Below are 21,302 nucleotides of genomic sequence, written 5' to 3'. Positions count from 1 at the left end.
CCCAAGAATAGCGAATCTATAGAGATTAGTGGTTACTTAGGGCTGGGGAAATGGAAAAAGCGGGAATAACAGCTAAAAGGGTATAGGGTTTCTTTCTGGGTTGATGAAAAGATTCTAAAATTGATTATTATAATGGTTGTATAACTGTGAATATACTAAAAACTATTGAATTATACACTTTTATATCTCAATAAAGTTGTGATTTTAAAAAATACTCAATTGTACAAGAAGGCAGCATTGAGTGATAGTTAAGCATCTGGACGTCAATGCCAGAGAGGTTTGGTTCAAATTCTGGCCATACCACGTATTCGATGGATAAAATCGAGCCTAATATTATTTTCCTCATCTGTGAAATGAGGGAAAATAATATAGTATGTGGATAAGAGAATTCTTCTGAGAATTAATGGGATCATACATTTAAAGCTCTTTGCACAATACCTGGACATTGCAAGCATTAAAAGTATGGGGATTTAAAATGTTTTTTCCTTTGGAATCTCTTACCTCTTTATATATTAAGGCCCTGAGAAGTATGATGCTGACTGATATAAACCTCTTACTGGATCGTAAGGCTTTTGCAGACCCAGACTTCCTGCACTTGGTTTTAACTTAGCTTCCCACATCAATATCAATACCAATATCAATTGTTGGTAGAAGAATAAACTCCACTGAGCTACACATCCACAATACAATACATTGATATTGTATCAGTATCAATTTTTACACCTAGTTGGTGCTAAATATGTGTCTGTGTTATTGAACTGAATATGCTTGGCTTCTACACTAGATTGGATGCTTTTTGAGTGTAAATACCATAGCTTATATTTATACTCTACGGAGTCCGTCTCAGTAATGAAAACAAATACGTCATTAGGAAACAGGTGTTGTTTTAATCAAATTCTTCTAATAAGAGGGCAAATGAGAATTCTAACTCCTTAAAGTAGACACTGCCAGTTATTTTCCCAAATTCATTTTCTGCCTCCCTCTCTCCATTCTTCATGGATGTCAGTGTTCTGATTTGGGTGTTCGGGGGTGAAGCTTATTCAGGCTAAGCCAGTCCAGTCCTTATGTTTTCATGCTTTTGCCAAAGATTGATTTAGGGAGGTATTAGTGATGCATTCTTGCTACTGATATCAGAAGGGAAGTCTGTGGAAATTTTCTTTTCTCTCAAGAAAAAGATCAACAAAAGGAAACATCACCTCTCCTGGCCCTGGTCGTGGCTGCATGGGGCCACAGGGTCCGGAGCAGAGACGGACAGTGTGGGCTCAGCATTGGCGCCAGTCAGAGTGGATAAACTAAGGTACAAGAGCAAAACGGAAAAACTGGGCTTTCCAATGAGCCTTTTGGCCGCTGAAGTGAGCAGTACTGGACTTCCAACATTTTTGTTTGTGAGATAGTACACCCTGTTGTGTCTCAGTCATTCTACTTGGCATTTCTGTTGCTTATTGCTGAAGGTTTCTTGCTGGACTTTGCATTTGCTATTTCCCACTTTCTTCTTATGTAAATTCTGAAGGTCGGACCATTGGTAGGGAGAGCAAAGCAATTACAAACCAGGAGACCAAGAAAACCAGGAGGAATCAATAAACAACTAACCAGGTGTTATTTATTAAAATTAATGTCTCACCTATTTAAACCTGTAGAAGAGATTCACATCACAGTCTTACTTTAGTAATGGAGAAAAAAGACTGACAACAGTTGATCATTAATACAAGATAGGAAAAGAACTTTTTTTTTTAAGAGACAGGGTCCTGCTTTGTCATCCAGGCTGGAGTGCAGTGGTACAATCATAGCTCACTGCAGTCTTGAACTCCTGGGCTCAAGGGATCCTCCCGCCTCAGCCTCCCAAGTAGCTGGAACTACAGGCACCCACTGGCTAATTTTTCAATTTTTTGTAGATGGAATCTTGCTATGCTGCCTAGGCTGGTTTCAAACTCTTGGCGATCCTTCCACCTTGGCCTCCTGAAGTGTTGGGATTACAGGCGTGAGCCACTACACCCAGCCCCTGAACATACCTTTCATAAAAGTACAAATATACGCATAAAATAGTCACAAAGGAGAAGTGGGCATCTGGCCTCACATAAGTCCGCTGTGGCCCACAGCAATGTCAGTCAACAGAGGACATTTATGTGGGCACTCATCGAGCAAGAAGTTTTTCCGTAAATAAGAAGGAATTGTTGCCGAAGGAACATAGGAGAGTGATTACAAGCAGGAAGTAAACGAAAAAAGGAAACTTACTCCTGGCACTTGGAGAGGCACCTGCCTTCCTGGAGGAAGAGAGGGTGGCCAGGCTGCATCTGGCACTTTTCACAAAGACTGGCTCCAGAGCAGACGGCACAGGTCTCTGTACAGTTCTCACATCTCCTGCTCCTTACAGAGGGCCATGTGCCTTGAGGACAGGAAGAAACACAGGCCTGAGCCAACAGATATGCACCTAGAAATCCAGGGAAAAGGGAAGATGGGAATAGTCATCATGTGTTTCTCCATGCAGACATGGCCTTTTTTAGCCTTTCCAAAGACCAAAGTATCCCGGCATTTAATTCAGGCTTACCAAAATATTTAGCAGTAATGCTAAGTCCTCCAGGATGAGTTACATTTCTAGAAAGGCAATTCACAGCAAGAGGCTTTTGCTGTTTCTTTCCTTTTCTCCAGATATTAGGTGTAGGTCATGATGGGACTTCCCTTTGCCCAGCTGATCAGTCTTATTAACACCCTGTCTGTGTCTTCCTGGTGTAAAGCAGCTGTACATGTCCAGCTTGATAGAATCTATTAATACTCTGCTTCCCCAGGGCCCATCTTGTAAGGACAGTAACATAGTTGCAACCTTTTTTTTTTTTTTTGAGACAGAGTCTTGCTCTGTCTCCCAGGATGGAGTGTACTGGAGCGATCTCGGCTCACTGCAATCTCTACCTTGTGGATTCAAACCACTCTCCTACTTCAGCCTCTTGAGTAGTTGGGACCACAGATGTGCACCACCATGCTGGCTAATTTTTGTATAATTAATAGAGACAAGGTTTCACCATGTTGGCCAGGCAGGTCTTGAACTTCTGACCTCAGGTGATCCACCCACCTTGGCCTCCTAAAGTGCTGGGATAACAGGCATGAGCCACCACACCCAGCCCATAGTTACAACTCTTCCACCCAACTCTCCTTTTAACAGAAGATCCAACTATTGTTTAATTAAAAAAAAAACAACAGATACTCATTAAGGAAACCAATTTTCAAAATCACTCTCAAACCCAGAATTCTAGGAAAATGCTTTAGCTTTTTGAGTATAACCTTTTATATTTAATATGATTATAATCGTGGCTTGTCTATGGTAAACTTTTTTGCTTTTGTATCAGATCCCATTATTAACATTGTACATTTCAACATGGACTTCATAATGATCATGTAAACAGTCTTTTTTTTTTTTTTTTTGAGATAGCGTCTCACCCAGGTTGGAGTGCACAGAGTAACCATTGCCTCCCAGGTTCAAGTGATCTCATGTCTCAGCCTCCTGAGTAGCCTGGGATGACAGGCAAGTGCCAACATGTGTGGCTAATTTTGTATTTTTAGTAGAGATGGGGTTTCACCATGTTGGCCAGGCTGGTCTCCAACTCCTGGCCTCAAGTGATCCTCCTGCCTCAGCCTCCCAAAGTGCTGAGATTACAGGCATGAGCCTTACGTTCAGCCCACTTAAACATTCTTTATGTCAGTATACGGTTTAAGTAAAATATTCCTCTAATTCAGGGAAGTTATGTTATTTGTGATTTTTGTTTTTATAGATGATGAAACGATTGATAAGTTATCAAGTTGTTATCTTGTTGCCCTTATTCCTTCCTCCCTCTTCATCATGGCTTTAGATTAAGAAACTTTTTTTTTTTTTTTGAGACAGGGTCTTGCTCTGTCACCCAGGCTAGAGTGCAGTGGCATGATCACGGTTCACTGCAGCCTTGACCTCCTGGGATCAAGCAGTCCTTCATTTCAGCCTCCCAAGTAACTGGAACTACAGGGACATGCCACTATGCCCAGCCAATTTCTAATTTTTTTTATAGATATGGGGTCCCACTCTGTTGCCCAGGCTACTACATGTGAATTTCAATGAATTGGCTTGACTGCTGCCATCTTCCGTCACACAACATACTAACCTTTGGGACATGAAGTACACAGAGTTGCAGATCCATTGCAGGTTTTACAAGAATAATGACAAGCCTGGTATTTTTTCAAAATATCTGCATGAGAAAGAAATAATAGTTCAGACTTCTCCTTTGAACAGGCACATAGGATTCTTGTGCTAAAAAAGATCTCATGGGTAACCTAATCTCTTTTCCTGCCCCAAATGGAATCCTTTTGATTGTGCAGTAGCTTATTCATTGTCTCCACTGGCTCATTGCCATTGTGTAGACTTCATTTTTTTTCCTCTTACGCCTTCATTTGCAATTGATTATCAAGAAAGATAGCACATGAATATGGAGTATCTTACAAGACAGCCTTGAATACTGTGAGGATATCTGAACTAACAAATGATTACTTCTTTTGTGTGTTAAAAATGGGAGGGAGTAAGTTCGTTTTGTGTGTATGCATCATGAATGAGTTTATGAGTCAAAGGTGATCACTTCTATTGCTGGATGATCATTTGTTTTTGTTTTTTAGACAGAGTCTCGTTTTGTAGCACAGGCTGGAGTGCAGTGGCATGATCTTGGCTCACTTCAACCTCTGCCTCCCAGGCTCAAGTGATCCTCCTGCCTCAGCCTCCGGAGTAGCTGGGATTACAGGTGTGCACCACCACGCCTGGCTAATTTTTGTGTTTTTAGTAGAGACAGGGTTTTGCCATGTTGGCCAGACCTGTCTTGAACTCCTGACCTCAGGTGATCCACCCACCTCAGCCTCACAAAATGCTAGGATTACAGTCGTGAGCCACCTCACCTGGCCAAATGACCATTTCTCTTCACTCCAAGGTGATAATTGAGAAGTCATTGTACCTCTTGTAAAGAAACTTCTTTTCTTTTTGTTTTTGTTCTTTGAAAATCAGATTTCATTATTGGCCAATGTTTGGGTCTCTGTGTTCTTTAGAGTTGATACTGTGGTATGCAACCTAAATTTATCTCATCTTAAATTTGTCCCAAATCAAACACCAAAATTAAACATCGAACATTAAACATCAGAATTATCCCCTGCTCATGAGCTTTCTGGTTGGTCGGGCTTTAAGTAGGCTATCCCAGGTTAATACACCATTAACTAGGGAAACATTGGAAGTGTGTGTTCCCTTCTCCCTTTCCTTCCAACAGCATTTGATGGGGAGGCTTTCCCAGGAAGTCACCTCAGCAACTCCATGGGACAATTTCAGAGACAGAACAGCTTCAATGACAGCACTCAATCAATACATACTGAGACCTTGACTAGAGCTCAGGGACTGCTCGGAAATCAGCACGGCTCACACAGGGAAAAATCAGAAAATGAAGTTCTAGCTCAGAATGTGGGATTTAAATGACCCTGACCCTCAATCAGTATTGATATCCTACCATTTCCCTTCATTACCTCCTCCCTCCCTTTCTCCCTTCCTTCCTCTCCTGCCTTTCATTTTCTTTCTTCTTGTCCTGAGAGTCAGCTGGGTATAGATGGCGCTCTAGTCACACCTGCCTTCAGATCCCAGCTGTGCCGCCGAAGGGTAGGGTAACCATAGATACAGTAATTAAACTCTTAGAGTCCTACTTTCTTTGTCTCTAAAATAAGAGAAAATGATTTGCCCTTAGAGTGAAGACTAAATGAGATGATGTGTGTCAAGTGTGTGACTCAGTGGTGCGGTGAATGGTGGTTCCTTCTTCCCGTTGTCTCTCTCCTGTCACTGTTGCACTCCATTTCTGAGCCTTGTTTTACTCCCCTCTCCCTTCCCTCTGCTTTCATACCTGAGTGGCACCAGGAGGCACTGCTTGGCTTCTATGTTGATAGTCATGGATACAAAGCTGATGAGCTTTGCGATAGAGGAAACTAGATTCAAATACAGGTGAGAGAAAGATACATAAATAGATAGGATGGATAGGTACAGATATGGGGATAGGTGCAGATACAGGTGGAGATGGAGATATAAATGATTAGGCTGCCATGCTGGGTCATTGATTTTATCCTAGTTTGAAAAAATTACCCTGGTTTTCTTTTTTTGTTTTTAAGACAGAGTCTCGCTCCATCACCCAGGCTAGAGTGTGGTGGTGCAATCTCAGCTCACTACAACATTTTCCTCCTGGGTTCAAGAGTTTCTCTGACCTCAGCCTCCCAAGTAGCTGGGATTACAGGTGCCCACCACCCAGCCTGGCTAATTTTTGTATTTTGAGTAGACACCGGGTTTCACCATATTTCCCAGGCAGGTCTTAAACTCCTAACCTCAGGTGATTCACCTGCCTCGGTCTCCCAAAGTGCTGGGATTACAGGAGTGAGCCACTGCAGCTGGCCCCCTGGTTTTCCAATATACTAATTAAAGGTGATGATTGACCAATGTACTCTCTCTGGGGAATCTGCTAAGGGCTGAATTTAGCCTTGTGCAGAGCCCCCTTAGCCACAGACTGTCACAAACGTGTTCTGCATGCCTCTCAAAGTATCTGATTCTGTCCCTGAAGGCTTTTTAAACTTGCAGTATCACTCAACCCAAAAGAGAAGGCAGCCGAAAGGCGAGCAACCATCCTGTTGCTAATATCAGTCACGATGCTCACTGAATGGCTGAGAGCATTGTTCAAAGAATCATAACACAACAATATTCGTCAAACAGTGAACACCTTGCAAATCTTCAGTGTTGTGTGTCCAGGCTTCAGACTGACTTTCCTTTGATGTTATCATTTATATACTAAAATACATTTATAAAGACATGAGTTTTCGTTATTTTTCTCATACTTGTGTAAACTTTAATGTCTATATCTACACATATGCACATATTTATAATTACATGCATCTCACATTCTGGCAATTTGATATTTTACTACATACATCTGGCATAAAAATTGTAATGTCAGCCAAGCATGGTGGCTTATGTCCGTAATCCCAGAAGTTTGGGAGGCCAAGGTGGGAGGATCACTTGAAGCCAAGAGTTTGAGACCAGCCTGGACAACATAGCAGAACCTTGTCTCTTAAAAAATAATAATAAATAAAAATAAAATAAAGTTCTGTAATGTCTTCATATGTCCACCAGAGGGAGATCTATACAAGCAGTTAACTTAGCAATTAGGCCTGGGCAGAGGATCAAGTCCTCCGCAGCAGGAGCTCTTTATCGTAAAAAATAAGGGTCTTAATCTCAGCAAGTAAATTTTAACCGTGATCACAGTTTCTCTTTTTCCCATTCCAGAAATTCTAGACTGCACAGGACTGCAAAAAATAAATGAACGAATGAATGAATAAATAAATAAATAAAAATAAGTAAGAAAGAGCAAACGAACAACTTTGACCCAGAAAGTGCAGTGTTCATTCTTCAGAAATGACTAGCTAAACTACATAAAGCAAGGGGTTTATTTATTCTATTTATTTTTTATTACATACATAATTCGCACATGTTGCATAATGGAGAAAAGGCATGTACTGTGATGTCTCCCTCCCAATCCCTTCTCCACCCTTTTTCATACAAACTATATCTATTCACGCTGTTTATCACCTTGCCTGTAAAGTGAACAAGCAGTGTACTTGGAGATCATTCTTTATCAGTACATAAGGCACCTCTTCCTTCTTTTTGGTGGCTCCATAGTATTCCATTGTATGAATACATCGACTTGACTTCTCTGTCTCCTACTGGTGACCATTTAGTGTTCTCCAGTCTTTGTGATTTCTAAATGCTGCGGTGACTGGGAAGGCAAGGTGCTTCCTTAGCCTATTAATGTTCTGCAAGGACAGAGGCTTTTCTTGCTAGCCTCTGCCAGGCATGACCATTTAGCACGTCAGGAACGTCCTTATACGTTACAGAAGTCTCCACTGATGAAGTTCTCACAGTCTTCCCTCCACTGACATTTGTGTTTATGGCCCCCTTCTCTCTCCATGTCTCTCTAATGATCTCTGCATCTCTGCACCCCATTTGCAACTGGCCTCCCAGCTTCTTGGGGTGATTTCTCCATAGAGACCATCTCCAGAGACGGTCTCTGCTGCTGTGATTGGCGCCTCCCTATTTCCCTGTTACCTCTTTTGATTTGAACCTTCCACCTTCGTCGCTCCTGCAGCAGGCTCTTCACCACAGATAGGTTTGCAGTGGGCACAGCTTCTTTTTTATTAAAAAAAAAAAGTATTTAGTTTTTCTTAATGCAAAAAGGATAAAGAAGATAAACTTTACCTATAATCCCACCACCCAGAAATGTCTGGTGTGTATACTGTGGCACATGAAAGTCTCATCTTCATATCGAGTGAGTATAGTTACAGCTATGTATAGATGTGTGATCATTTATAGCTTCAGTATACATAAGACTGACCCTGCACACTGCATTTAACACTATAAATCTCATCGGCATTTTCTCTTGTCATTAACATTCCTCATAAACATAATGTTTAAATTTTAAGATGGAGCCTTGCTCTGTCACCCAGACCAGAGTGTGGTGGCATCATCTCGGCCTGTTGCAACATTTGGATCCTGGGTTCAAGCGATTCTCCTGCCTCGGCCTTCTGAGTAGCTAGGACTATAGGTGAGCACCACCATGCCTGGCTAATTTTTTGTATTTTTAGTAGAGATGGAGTTTTGCCATGTTGGCCAGGCTGATCTCAAACTCCTGGCCACAAGTTATCTGCCTGCCTTGGCCTCCCAAAGTGCTGGAATTACAGGCATGAGCCACCGTGCCTGGTTGTAAACATCATTTTTAATGGTTTACATATTTATTTGTATAAATGGTAATTTACTTAGCTTTCTTCCTTTGTTATATTTTTAAGATTGTTCCCTTCTCTTTTTAAAATTATAAATAAAGCTACTCTCAACATCATTGTGATTATACATTCTTGGCTAAGTCAGGATTCTGCCTATTAGGCATCCTGACTTACCATTATCTGCTGCCTTCTTTTTGGGGCCATTTCCCCCAGACCTCTATTTATCTCTATACCCTCCCCAATGGCTTTTTTTGTTTTTTGTTTTTGGGAGAGAGTCTAGCTCTGTCACCCAGGATGGAGTGCAGTGGTGCAATCTCGGCTCACTGCAACCTCTGCCTCTTGGGCTCAAGTGATTCTAATGCCTCAGACTCTTGAGTAGCTGAGACTACAGGTGCACACCACCACCCCTGGCTAATTTTTGTATTTTTGGGAGAGAGGGGTTTTGACCACATTGGCCAGGCTGGTCTTGAAATCCTTGTCTCAAATGATCTGCCCACCTTGGCCTCTCAAAGTGCTGGGATTATAGGCATGAGCCATCATGCATGGCCCCAAATCGCTTTCTTTCTTTCTTTTTTTTTGAGATGGAGTTTTGCTGTTGTTACCCAGACTGGAGTGCAATGGCACAATCTCGGCTGACCGCAACCTCCGCCTCCTGGGTTCAAGCAATTCTCCTGCCTCAGCCTCCCGAGTAGCTGGGACTACAGGTGCGCACCACCATGCCCAGCTAATTTCTGTATTTTTAGTAGAGATGGGGTTTCACCTTGTTGAACAGGACGGTCGCAATCTCTTGACCTCGTGATCCACCTGTCTCGGCCTCCCAAAGTGCTGGGACCAAATTGCTTTCTTTCACGAGCCGGGGAATGCTGCTCTCAAAGTAAACTAGTGTTTCGAGCGTTAAAACTGGATCAAGTCAAAGGATAGGGAGTAGAGTAGACTTCAGTGTGTCCTGAGAGCTTTAGATGTATTCTCTCACTTATTTCTTAAAATGACTTTGTGGGAGGCAGTTTCACCTTTTCACTTTATAGACAAGGACACTGAGGCTCAGAGAGGATGAGTAACTCGCTCAAGGTCACACAGCTAACAAATCACAGAGCTTGGATTTGAATTCATGTGTATCACTCTCTGAAGCTCGAATCTGCTAGAGGGTGTAGACACAGGATTTAGAATTTTTCAGTAATGAATTTAAATTCTGAAGTAGTTTGATAGAAGCCAAAGTAATAGTGTTGCTGGTGGGACAGGTCTCTAAAAAATGAAAAACCAAAAACTGATTTGTAGTGTTTCCAATTTCTGTGGTGTAAATACTCCCACCATAGTTAATTTCAAGCTGTCAATGGTTTAACAATCCACATACTCCTGAGTATATAACAATCCGTGCAAGCTGATACAGATGGTTCTTTCATCCTGCTGGCCAAACATTTAATTACTTACACAGTGCCATTAGTTTTTTTCACTCTGTGTTCTGGTTGGTTAAATAACTAAACATGGTGTACTCATTTCTAAGTGAGGCAGCTGTACACATCTACAAAGTCTAAAAATCAGATTTCCAAGGCATCTTTAAAGTTTATTCTAAAGTTCAGTGACTATTAGGCAACAAATCTTCCCACTATTGAAGCTGATTTTTTTTTTTTTTTTCCGCATGTGAGTGGCTTTCAGTGTTTATGACTAACTCTGGGACTCTAGTCTTTCCCCAAGGATAAGAATTAAGATCAAGAGACGGGTTAGTGATAAATCGCTAGGATGTGGTCAGACAAAAAGCGAATTCACTATGGCTGTGTTCTGTAGATTAGACTATCGCCAGAGTATGTAATTAGAGCCTGCTGTAACATGGTTTTAATCAATGATGGAAATAGGGGTAGAAGAAATGTACAGAAATTACTCCTAGGACTTTCCAGCACTACTGGGTGGAAACCACTTAAGAAAATCCAAATGGTTTAATAGTAACAGAGGAAACTGTTGCCATTCCCAAACAATGGCTTCAGGAAACCAGCTGAAGCCATCATCTTTTTTCAGAGCCCATGGTCTGCCACACCTGAACCTTTCCCCCAAGGCTGCATGATGGATGCTTGAGTCACTGCTGAAGCTGTTTGCAGCCTGTTGAATACTGGTTTTATTCCTGCCACTTAGGGACACTAAATAATTGTCACAATATACTTATGATCAGGACAGAGGGTCTGGGTATGATCTGTACATTTGTGCAGTGACTTTTTGGTGGCTGAAAGAACAAGAGAGTCCAGCCCCATCTTTGATTACTTAGCCTTGGCTGGAGGACTTGTCAGGCACTGTCTCATAGCTGGAAGAATCTGCATCCTTGGACTAGGTGGGAGGTATTCCCACTTTGTTGGTAGTTGGCAAAGAATGGTGGCTCTCTCACTGTAGTCATTCTCATCCTGATCAGCCACCTTATTAAAAGAGGAGGGCAGGGAATTCTAGCTGGACTTTTATTTCAAGGGTGTCTTCCTTGCCTGTGCTGATAGATGTTCATGGGTTTGCTTGTGGTCTTCAGATGCAAACATGATCTTTTGTTTCCACTGGGGAGCAGCATGGGCGAAAGAATAGACTGAAGTGTGTGTCATCTTACCTTTTCTACCTTAATCTGAATCTGTGTTTGAAAAACAAAAACGAAACCCAAAGCACAACAGAAAAATGTGCTGGTACCACCTGGGCAGCTATATCCTCTCAAAAGCACTCTGTAATTTGCCTGGGTGTCCTCTGAGATGACCCAGGGTGACTGCAATCTGCTTTCCATCCTCTTAAAGGTGTGGATAATTAGTGCTTGTTCTCTGGAACCCTCTACTCTCCTGTTACACTCTCGATCCTGTTTTTGAAGAAAAAGAAGTCAGGAGAAGGTTGTAGGCATTGGCTCAAATACTCCCAGGACTTTATGGAATGCATTTCCCATTAACTATCCATTTCAGTGCTGAAACGATGCTGGAGGAAGCTGAGCTATAGCTTTACCTTGCTTAGTGAATAAATGGCTTCTTCTCTGTGTTAATGGTCTGCATGTCTTATAGATCATAGGAATGGGAAAGTACAGCTTTGTCATTGACTTGATTGTTTTTGTTCAGCCATGAGAAACACTCTCATCTCTGTCCCCAATCCCCTATTAGCGAAAAATCCCCAAATGCACTAATTCCTCCCTCTCTTCAAAAACATTACATTGTGATAGTAGAAAATGTGGAGGGTGGGTGTGGTGCTTTGACAAAAGGGAACCACTGAGGCCTGGTTTCTGCTTGCAAAATGCGTAGTCCAGTTGAAGGGACGTGAAGTCATTTGGGGAATCAAGGCTGCTCTAACTCTTGGCTCCCTGGACTGTGTCATCGTCTGGATGCCAGATAAAATACAGATGTTCAGCAAGAAACACAGCACCAGACCATTTTCCTCTTGGCTTGCACCGCCTCTAAAATGCCTGAATGCCAGACAAACTCATTTTCAGCATTTTGGTTCAGCTATAACTCACAGAAGATATCCCAATCTGCATTGAATAATCTCCAGCTATGTCTCTGAAATAGGGCCCGTTTTCTCCCTGGCCTTCGGCGGCTGGGGTTTCGATGGTCTCTGAGCTGCTCTTCCTTGAAGTCACACATGTAAAACTGCAGTGGTAGACAGCAGCCATGGGCACACCTCCTCTCGAGCCCGGCAAAAGCCACAGAACTGTCACTCCCCCAGGCCTTTAACATACTCCTCCTGTGCAGCCCTCTTTTCACTGCCATTGCCTCTGCACCGGTGACCCTTTTAACAAATTCCTGCCTCGAAATCAAATGAAGAGCAGCTCCTGTTTTTGTGAGTTGTCTCTGCATAGAACATGAGTCAGATTTTTCCAGCAGGGAGATTTTGTTTTGTGACCACCTCCAACATGGAGAGGTAGCTGAAAGTTTGTAATTACCTTGCAAGGAAGCCTACAACCGAGGCTCAAGTATGAGGAGGCGTGTTCTAAAGACTCAGGGAGGAATGAGCAGCTGCAGGGCTTTGCTGTCGGATCCCAAGCTCCCACACCTGTGCCCTCCACTCCCTCCTCGGAAGCTCCACACATTCCCTGTCTGCAACTGGGAAGAGCGACTTTCAAAGGCAAGCTTGAACGATGGTGAGCTCTAAGAACTCAGCCACAGAGACCATCTGTTTTTAGCATAAATTCTAACACATTCGAGCAGTTCTTCCTTGTCTAACTGGAAAAGCCTACCCTACAGGTAAAATTTCCTTTTACTGTATTAAGAAGATACATGCCTGTGATAGAAGTGAGTCTTTTCCTTCTGGGCCTACTTCATCCCGGTAGGAACTCAAGCAGGTAGAGCAATCATAAATTGCCCTTTGGGCTCTCTCTGCTGGCTGAATGCCAACCTCAGCTTCCTACCCACTCCTGCTACAAGCATCAGAGAGACTCAGGAATGACCCCAACTTGCTTCTCTGCACAGCCTTTCTCTCCTGGATAACTAAAAAACCAGGGTTATAGAACAAGGAAGGCAGAGCAGGCAGCTAGACCCCTGCCCTAGGTCTTCTCAGGATAGGTTTGATAACAATGGTGAGCAAACCTAGAGGAAGAAGACATCGTTTCTTTCATGATGTATTCATCTTCACCACCCTAATTTAATCTCTTTACATATATCTATGCAGAGTTTTTTGTTGTGTTGTTTTGTCTTCTTGAGATGGAGTTTTGCTCTTCTTGCCCAGGCTGGAGTGCAGTGGTGTGATCTTGGCTCACTGCAACCTCTGCCTCCCAGGTGCAAGTGATTCTCCTGCCTCAGCCTCCCAAGTAGCTGGGATTATAGGTGCACACCACCATGCCTGATTAATGTTTGTATTTTTTTTCTAGAGAGGGAGTTTTGCTGTAAAATTCTTCCTTTGGCCAGAGATGCCCACATGCACAGACCCTGTGATCTCTGTTTGGAAGGCACATACCATTCCAGAATTTGCCCTCCACCTGGGTCTGGGTGGCACGCACACACATCCCATGCAGTGGCTGCAGTCCTTCTGGGCAGCTGCTGCATTCGTCACGGCCGGGGCCTGTGCAGGTTTCACATGCTCGGTGGCAGGGCTCACATTCTCCCATTTCTTGGTCACCATAGAAGCCAGGGCCACATTGCCTCACACAGCTGCCACCTGTGTGAGAACACAGAGAGAAAGCATGAAGGCTTTGGTGCTTTATGCAAGGTCAAGTTCTAAAGAGGCTGGAGAAAATCTTAGGGACATTTGTCTTTGCATTTGTTTTTATTATTATTTTGAGATGGAGTCTCTCTCTTTGTTGCTGTGGCTAGAGAGCAGTGGCACGATCTTGGCTCACTGAAACCTCCACCTCCCAGGTTCAAGTGATTCTCCTGCCTCAGCCTCCTGAGTAGCTAGGACTACAGGTGTGTGTTACCAGGCACAGCTAATTACCTTTTCTATCTGAATCTGAATCTGTGCTTGAAAAACAAAACAAAACGAAACCCAAAGCACAACAGAAAAATGTGCTGGTACCACCTGGGCAGCTATATCCTCTCAAAAGCACTCTGTAATTTGCCTGGGTGTCCTCTGAGATGACCCAGGGTGACTGCAATCTGCTTTCCATCCTCTTAAAGGTGTGGATAATTAGTGCTTGTTCTCTGGAACCCTCTACTCTCCTGTTACACTCTCGATCCTGTTTTTGAAGAAAAAGAAGTCAGGAGAAGGTTGTAGGCATTGGCTCAAATACTCCCAGGACTTTATGGAATGCATTTCCCATTCATATATTTTTATATTTAATAAAATTTAAAATATATAAAATTTAATTTATATATTTTTAGTAGAGATGGGGTTTCACCATGTTGGCCAGGCCACTGTGCCCACCTTTTGCCTTTGTTTTTAAAAAAACCAAGATTGCTTTAGCTTATTTTAACCAAGAAATGTGTTTTAATAAATCTAGGCCCTGCACAGTGGCTCACGCCTATAATCCCAGCACTTTGGGAGGCCAAGATGGGTGGATCACCTGAGGTCACGTGTTCGAGAACAGCCTGGCCAACATGGCAAAACCCCGTCTCTGCTAAAAGTACAAAAAATAACCAGGTACTGTGAAGGGTGCCTGTAATCCCAGCTACTCAGGAGGCTGAGGCGGGAGAATCACTTGAACCCAGGAAGCAGAGGTTGCAGTGAGTGGAGATGGCGCCACTGCATTCCAGCCTGGTTGACAAGAGCAAGACTTCGTCTGAAAAAAAAAAAAAACAACACTTTTTACCTAAGCCCTCTTTCAACTGAGAATTTACATTGGCCATTAAAGGGTTCAGAGCATCAAATACAGAATCCTTGAGGCCTTGAAAAACTACAAATAAAATAAGTCTCTATGTAGAGAACCACTGAAGATCTTTGTGGGCTGTCTTTCTCATTCTTTCTCCCCCAAACTCTCAAGTGCATTGGGTTAATATTTCCTCAGTTGGAAGATGCACACTATATTTCTTTCCTAACTATCCATTTCCATCAAAGACAGTGAGTTGACCGAAACCTAAGATCTTGTTAGATTCTTACAGTACAAGGATATATATGCTGGATTAAGTCTTAAGACAAGGGTCAGAGTTCCGAATATTTGAGGTGACTTCAATGCCAAAACATTTTTCTTCAGGTCCCCACTCCCTGTCTCCATCCAGTTCAGTCTTGTTTCCATCAGCTTGAAGATATTTGAGATTAATTAGTGGAACAGGAAATATGCTTCAGTAATAAAAGCAGAAGGAGATGGTCCTGGCTAATGTTTATTTCCAAACCAAATTAAAATTCCTCCTTGGGCCAGAGGTGCCCACACGCACAGACCCTGAAATCAATCACATGTGCACTCCTGTGGTCCAGACTGGGTGGAGCTCCAGTGCCTGGTTCTCACCTCAGACGGTGCCATTTTCTGACTTACCCAAGAGAAAGAAGCCCTCTTCACACCAGTAACACTCATTCTGGTCACAGCTGCCACAGTTACTATTGCATGCCTTGCATTCCAGTTCCTTACTGTAGGTCTTCTCAGGACAGATTTTATAACAATGGTGATCAAACCTAGAGGAAAAGGACATCGTTTCTTTCACGACGAATGTTGATGTATTTCTCTTCACCACCCTAATTTAATTTCCTTATATATCTATGTGGGGTTTTTTGTTGTTTTGTTTTGTTTGCTTGAGATGGAGTTTTGCTCTTGTCACCCAGGCTGGAGGGCAGTGGTGTGATCTCCGCTCAGTGCAACCTCTGCCTCTCAGGTTCAAGTGATTCTCCTGCCTCAGCTTCCCAAGTAGCTGGGATTACAGGTGTGTGCCACCATGCCTGGTTCATTTTTGTATTTTTTTTTTTTTTTAGAGAGGGGGTTTCACCATATTGGCCAGGCTAGTCTAGAACTCTTGACCTCAGGTGATCTGCCCACCTCTGCTCCACAAAATGTTGGGATTACAGGTGTGAGCCACTGCACCCAGCCTGTGCAGCATTTTCAACAGGAGTAGATAATTGAATTTCAGGCTTGGTCTGTTGGACCAACCCCCAACCCAAGTCATTAAACACCGCCTTTTGGACCTCCAAGGACTCTTTATCATAGCAGCTGGGAGAAGGAAGGGGTACTGATACTTATAGAGTACTGATTATGTGTCAAGTATTAGTTCATCGAAATCTGTATAAATCTCTTATGGTAGATATCGTGTATCTGTAATTTCTAGATAAGGGAACTGGAGCTCAAGTTTAAGTGCTCAAAATCACATAGCTAGTTAAAGGTGGGACTGGGATTTTAACCAAAGTCTGTGTGAAAAGGTCATTTGCATGATTTGTCACATAGCAACTGGCACTGAGGCCTTAAATAGCTTAGTGTTGAGTCCAAGCAGCTTACTAAAATGTCTGTGATCAGATTATTAACAATAGTAGCAAAATGCCTTAGCTTTTATTTATAAATATTTTTATGAATGTTAACTGTTATTCTCATTATACAGTAAAATGTTGTAATTCAGACTCCACTGAATTGCAGGCCTACGTGAAGGGGGAGTGAACTGAAGTTGACCCCCCGCTTGATGAATTTCAAAGCATCAGCATGCTATCAGGGGAAACCTTTGCATTTCTTCCTTAACAGCTTTTTTTTTTTTTTTTTTTTTGAGACAGAGTCTCCCTCTGTCACCCAGGCTAGAGAGCAATGGTGTGATCTTGGCTCACTGCAACCTCCGCCTCCTGGGTTCAAGTGATTCTCCTGCCTCAGCCTCCCTAGTAGCTGGGATCACAGGTGTGCCACCACACCCAGCTAATTTTGTATTTTTAGTAGAGATAAGGTTTCCCTATGTTGGCCAGGCTAGTTTCAAACTCTTGACTTCAGGTGATCCTCCCACCTTGGTCTCCCAAAGTGCTGGGATTACAGGTGTGAGCCATCATGCCTGGCAATAACTTCTACTGTTTAGCATTTCGCTCACTGTATTCAAAATTGCTAAATGTTTTCAAGTATTACATATGTTTGTTTCTTGAAACAAATCTCTCATGTTTTACCCTTAGTGACATTGGAGCATGTTGTTTCCGGGTATTTGTTTCTCAAAGGGTTTTATGAAACATGCACATTTACAAGTTGTGGTGAGCTGGAGAAGCAGACAGGTTTGGCTCCAAAGTTTAACAGAGGATGCTTAACAAAGTTTAACAGTGCCTGGCCAACATGGCGAAACCCTGTTTCTTCTACTAAAAATACAAAAACTAGCTGGGCATGGTGGCATGCGCCTGTAATCCTAGCTACTATGAAGGCTGAGGCATGAGAATCGGTTGAACTTGGCAGGTGGAGGTTGTGGTGAGCAGAGATCATGCCACTGCACTCCAGCCTGGGCCACAGAATGATACTCTGTCTAAAAACAAAAACAAACATACGTAAAAAAAACAAAGTGTGTCAGGAGTGCAGTGATGTGAGACATGATCAATGCAGAGAATGGCAGGCTATTCTGGAAAAGTTAGATTAAAACCATAAAGCTAAGAACTGATAAAGTTAACTGATCATTTTTAGTATGTTTCAGCTTATTGGACTTCCCTTTCTCTCCCACTGTATCCACTCCTTCTGTCTTCCCACCTATTACCACATTTCAAGTGTATTTGTTTTTGGACAGGTGGGTTCCATGGATGGAGGGAAAAGGCAATGTGGTGACAGAGGAGGTGACCTGCCAAAGCCCAAATGTCCCAAATCTAGACCTGTCACTAGTTGTGGTGCAACCTGAGTAAAATCTCACCCCTCTCTGAGCTTCAGTTTTCTTTTCAGGGGATTAACATCCTCCTTGTGTTTCTGACAATCTCAGTGGAATGATCAAGAGATGAAACAGTCGTGAGAGTTTGCATATCACAAAACTCCTGAGTTCTTAGGAGGACAGGGAGGGACTATGCAGCCCGTGCATTACACAGGGCTTTCCTTTCCTTTGCATCTCCTTTCTCTTTGGCTTTTCTTCTAGACAGTCAACAGGGTGTGCTGGAAGGTAGAATAGAAGAGGAGCTGATATTGAAACATGGCATTTTTGATTTTGTGGATTTTTATTAGAGTACATTGGGAGTGATGGTTAACTGTATTTCATTTAACCTAGTGCTCTGTGTCTCTAAGTTACCTAGGAGTTGATTAAGAGCTAGCATGGCACTTGGCTTCACCCTGGAGCCTTCACTCTCGTTAAGGACAAGGTCTCCATGCTGACATTTACAAACATGCTTAGGACCAGGTATGTTATTAAGGTCTGTCCATGAACAGCAAGATCTGAATCTTGGTAACCCGTGGCAGGATTCCTAGACCCCAGTGTCAGGCTGGATGACTTCCAGGATCAAGAAAGAGATGGCCTCCTTTCGAGGCAAGGAAACAGCTGGGCTCTTATTGCTAAATCCAAGAATTGCTCATTAATAGCCTGACAGGACAGAGTTGCTTCGGGCTACAGGGCCACTTTGCTTTAATCACAGGGTTGAGGATTAAGTCAGTAATGCTTAAACTGCAGAAAAGTCAGTGCCATACAAGGAAGCCAGACTTACATGTAATACCCCATAGCGCAAGATGTGCAGATTCCTGGATCATCTGGAAAAAAATGAAAATAATGAAAAATAATAATAATGAGGAATTTGTCATTTTGAAAAATAGACTCTGGAGAAGTTGTAGCTTGGGATAAACAATCCTGTGGGATACTTTCATGAAATGTACTTCCAGAAATAACACTTGAACAGATTGTACCATTTTTAATTAGTAACAAGATGTACACTAGGATTTATCTTTATCAAACGTAGTAAGAGTTCTCATAAACATTTGGCCCTTACTTTCAAGGAGGAATAGGCTCCAGCTACTGGGTCTTCAAATTAAAGATCAATGATCAGCCACATCAAGAACCCCCTGGCCTCTACTGAGGTAGAGGGATGAGCAAGTCCACACACAAATATTTGGAAGGGGCTACAAGCTTCTGAATAGAGGGTTTTCCATCAGTTACCCCAGAATCTTGCCAATGAAAATGAGCATCATTTGGGACACCCCTTTGAAATTAGCACAATTATTTTTCCCAAGTATCCACTTCAGGTTATGCCTGTCACAACTTTCTTAAAAAAAAAAAAAAAAAAAAAAAAAAAAAAAAAAAAAAACTGCCCTGTTCTTATTAAGAGTAATGATTCAGTGCATCCCTGTTGGCTCCGAGAAGGGTTCTTTCCTGCAGCTTTCAGGGGACTTCAAGAGAGAAAGAATTTTGAGAGTCATCATCATAGTCTATTTCTCTCTCTCCTAACACTTCCCAGAAGATGCAACTCTCAGATATGGCTATGAAGTGAATTCTATGACTTTCTCTGGCTTGCAGTTCTTGCACGTAACAGAGTTATCTCTGGCAGATTCTTTCTGTGATCTCACCTACCCTCCAGTCTTGCTCTTTTTATTTTAATAGGAGATGAAAGGCAACTGCTCCTCCTTAAAATGTTCCTCTTGGTATGTGACAATTTTATGTCACCTTTAATTAACAAAACTATTATCATTTGAGCTTTGTGCATAGCTTTCCTTTCTAATCTATTCTGGCCTGTTCTGATTTTCTCAGATTGCCTTTAGGAGGTAGAGACAGCCTCACCCAAATCTTAGTCACATATTCATCTCCGGTTCTAGGGAGGCTACTGAATGATATTACTGTGTACTACACATAATACAATGAATGCATTGCACCAAATGTTAAGTGGGAAAATTTCTAGCAAAGGCTCTGCCAATTAAAGCAGGGATCTGCAGAACTTTCTGGAAATAGCCTGATGATGGTGCAGTGGAAAGAGTGCTGACCTGGAAATCGAGCTACCTGTTGGAAATTTCAACTCAGGCTTAACTATCTTGTGAACTTGCACAAATGTCATTTTACTTTCTGGGTCCTGGTTTCTGCAGGTGTAAAATGAGCTGGTTGGACAAGATGGTTGTTAAGACTCCCAGAAAGTCACAGATTCTGAAGTTGAACCTAGCAAGAGTTGGCAACTATGGCCCACCCCAGGACCTTGACTTTGCCATCTATTTATATGTATTGTGCAAGAATGCTTTTATGCTATATAATCAGAGTTGAGTAATTGCAAGAGACCAAAGATGTCTATTCCCTGCTACTTCACAGAATTTGACATCTCCTGACTATAAGCACTATCGGCTCGTGACTTTGTCATACTCATCTTTGCTAGGGGACACAGGTGCCTGTAATTGTCGTAACAGCTGGTTTCAGAGTTCCTCTTAGGAAAAGAACTGTCTATATTTAGGAAACTACTTTGTTAAGCTCCTTGGGGTAGAAGTGTAATTGGAAGAGTTGAACAAGAGCCAAGACAGTCAAAGAGATAGAAGGGCCCTTCTGCAGGAAGCTGTTATCTGCTCATGGGAGAGAAATGGTTTTTAATGTCTGGGTCAACATGGTTTGTAATACGGTGACTAAGACAGGACAGTGAAATGAGCCAGAAACCAAGCTAATTAGGTGGAACCAGGAACTGAAGCTAGAGATGCCCATGAGAAAAGCTTCCTGGAATTCTTAGAAATCTTGGGGAAGGCCAATTCACAAACTGGGGATCTGAGACCATTGCAAAGGTGTGCAGAGGCCCCAATGAATACCACTGGTTCCACTGGGCTAGTTCATTTTCCCTTATGAGTCTATGCATCTGTATTCTTTTCAGTTTCTAAATAACTACCTACCCCTCAGCTTGCATTTGGTCAGCTTACTTTACTCTGCCTCCCTGATGAATGTATTTGACTCTAACAGTTTTGCTAATTCGGCAAGGGCTGGGGAAATTCTAATCCTGTTCTTTAATGTTCTGGTCATCCCTCCCATCTAGGAACTTAATGAGCTTGCTCTCTGCTCCTTTAAGCGGGTCACTGATGAGAATGTTAAACAGAACCAAGCCTCAGAAATGTGCATACCAATGCAATCTTGAGTTCAGGAACTTTTCCAGCCCAGTTGCACAGTGAATTTGGTACCTTTACAACAGTTTGCATAAATGAATAATGCATAGAACAGGAACTGTGTCTTATAACAGCTGATGAATGCCCATTCGTTTTTCTCATTATTACCAGTTGTTCTAAAAAATGAGAATTATTTAAAAAAAAATTTTCCACCTCAGAAGATCCACAA

General features: G+C 42.4%; 1 protein-coding gene across 3 annotated transcripts in view; it reads right to left on the bottom strand.

Annotated features, from left to right (window-relative positions):
• PCSK5 (proprotein convertase subtilisin/kexin type 5) overlaps positions 1 to 21,302 on the bottom strand; it is a 470,824-nt gene that overhangs the window by 37,627 nt on the left and 411,895 nt on the right. For 2 of the 3 annotated variants that reach the window (XM_078366047.1, XM_078366053.1), the window contains exons 25-30: positions 18,724 to 18,766; positions 15,641 to 15,777; positions 13,690 to 13,890; positions 8,126 to 8,206; positions 4,125 to 4,208; positions 2,233 to 2,428 (exon numbers count right to left, since the gene is read on the bottom strand). In XM_078366047.1, coding sequence (XP_078222173.1) covers positions 2,233 to 2,428; positions 4,125 to 4,208; positions 8,126 to 8,206; positions 13,690 to 13,890; positions 15,641 to 15,777; positions 18,724 to 18,766 — 742 coding nt within the window. The remainder of the gene's footprint in view (positions 1 to 2,232; positions 2,429 to 4,124; positions 4,209 to 8,125; positions 8,207 to 13,689; positions 13,891 to 15,640; positions 15,778 to 18,723; positions 18,767 to 21,302) is intronic. The other variant, XM_078366050.1, reaches the window with a different exon arrangement.

Source organism: Callithrix jacchus, chromosome 1, assembly GCF_049354715.1.
Source record: "Callithrix jacchus isolate 240 chromosome 1, calJac240_pri, whole genome shotgun sequence".
Taxonomy (NCBI): domain Eukaryota; kingdom Metazoa; phylum Chordata; class Mammalia; order Primates; family Cebidae; genus Callithrix; species Callithrix jacchus.
This window is presented reverse-complemented; position numbering and strand designations above follow the sequence as displayed.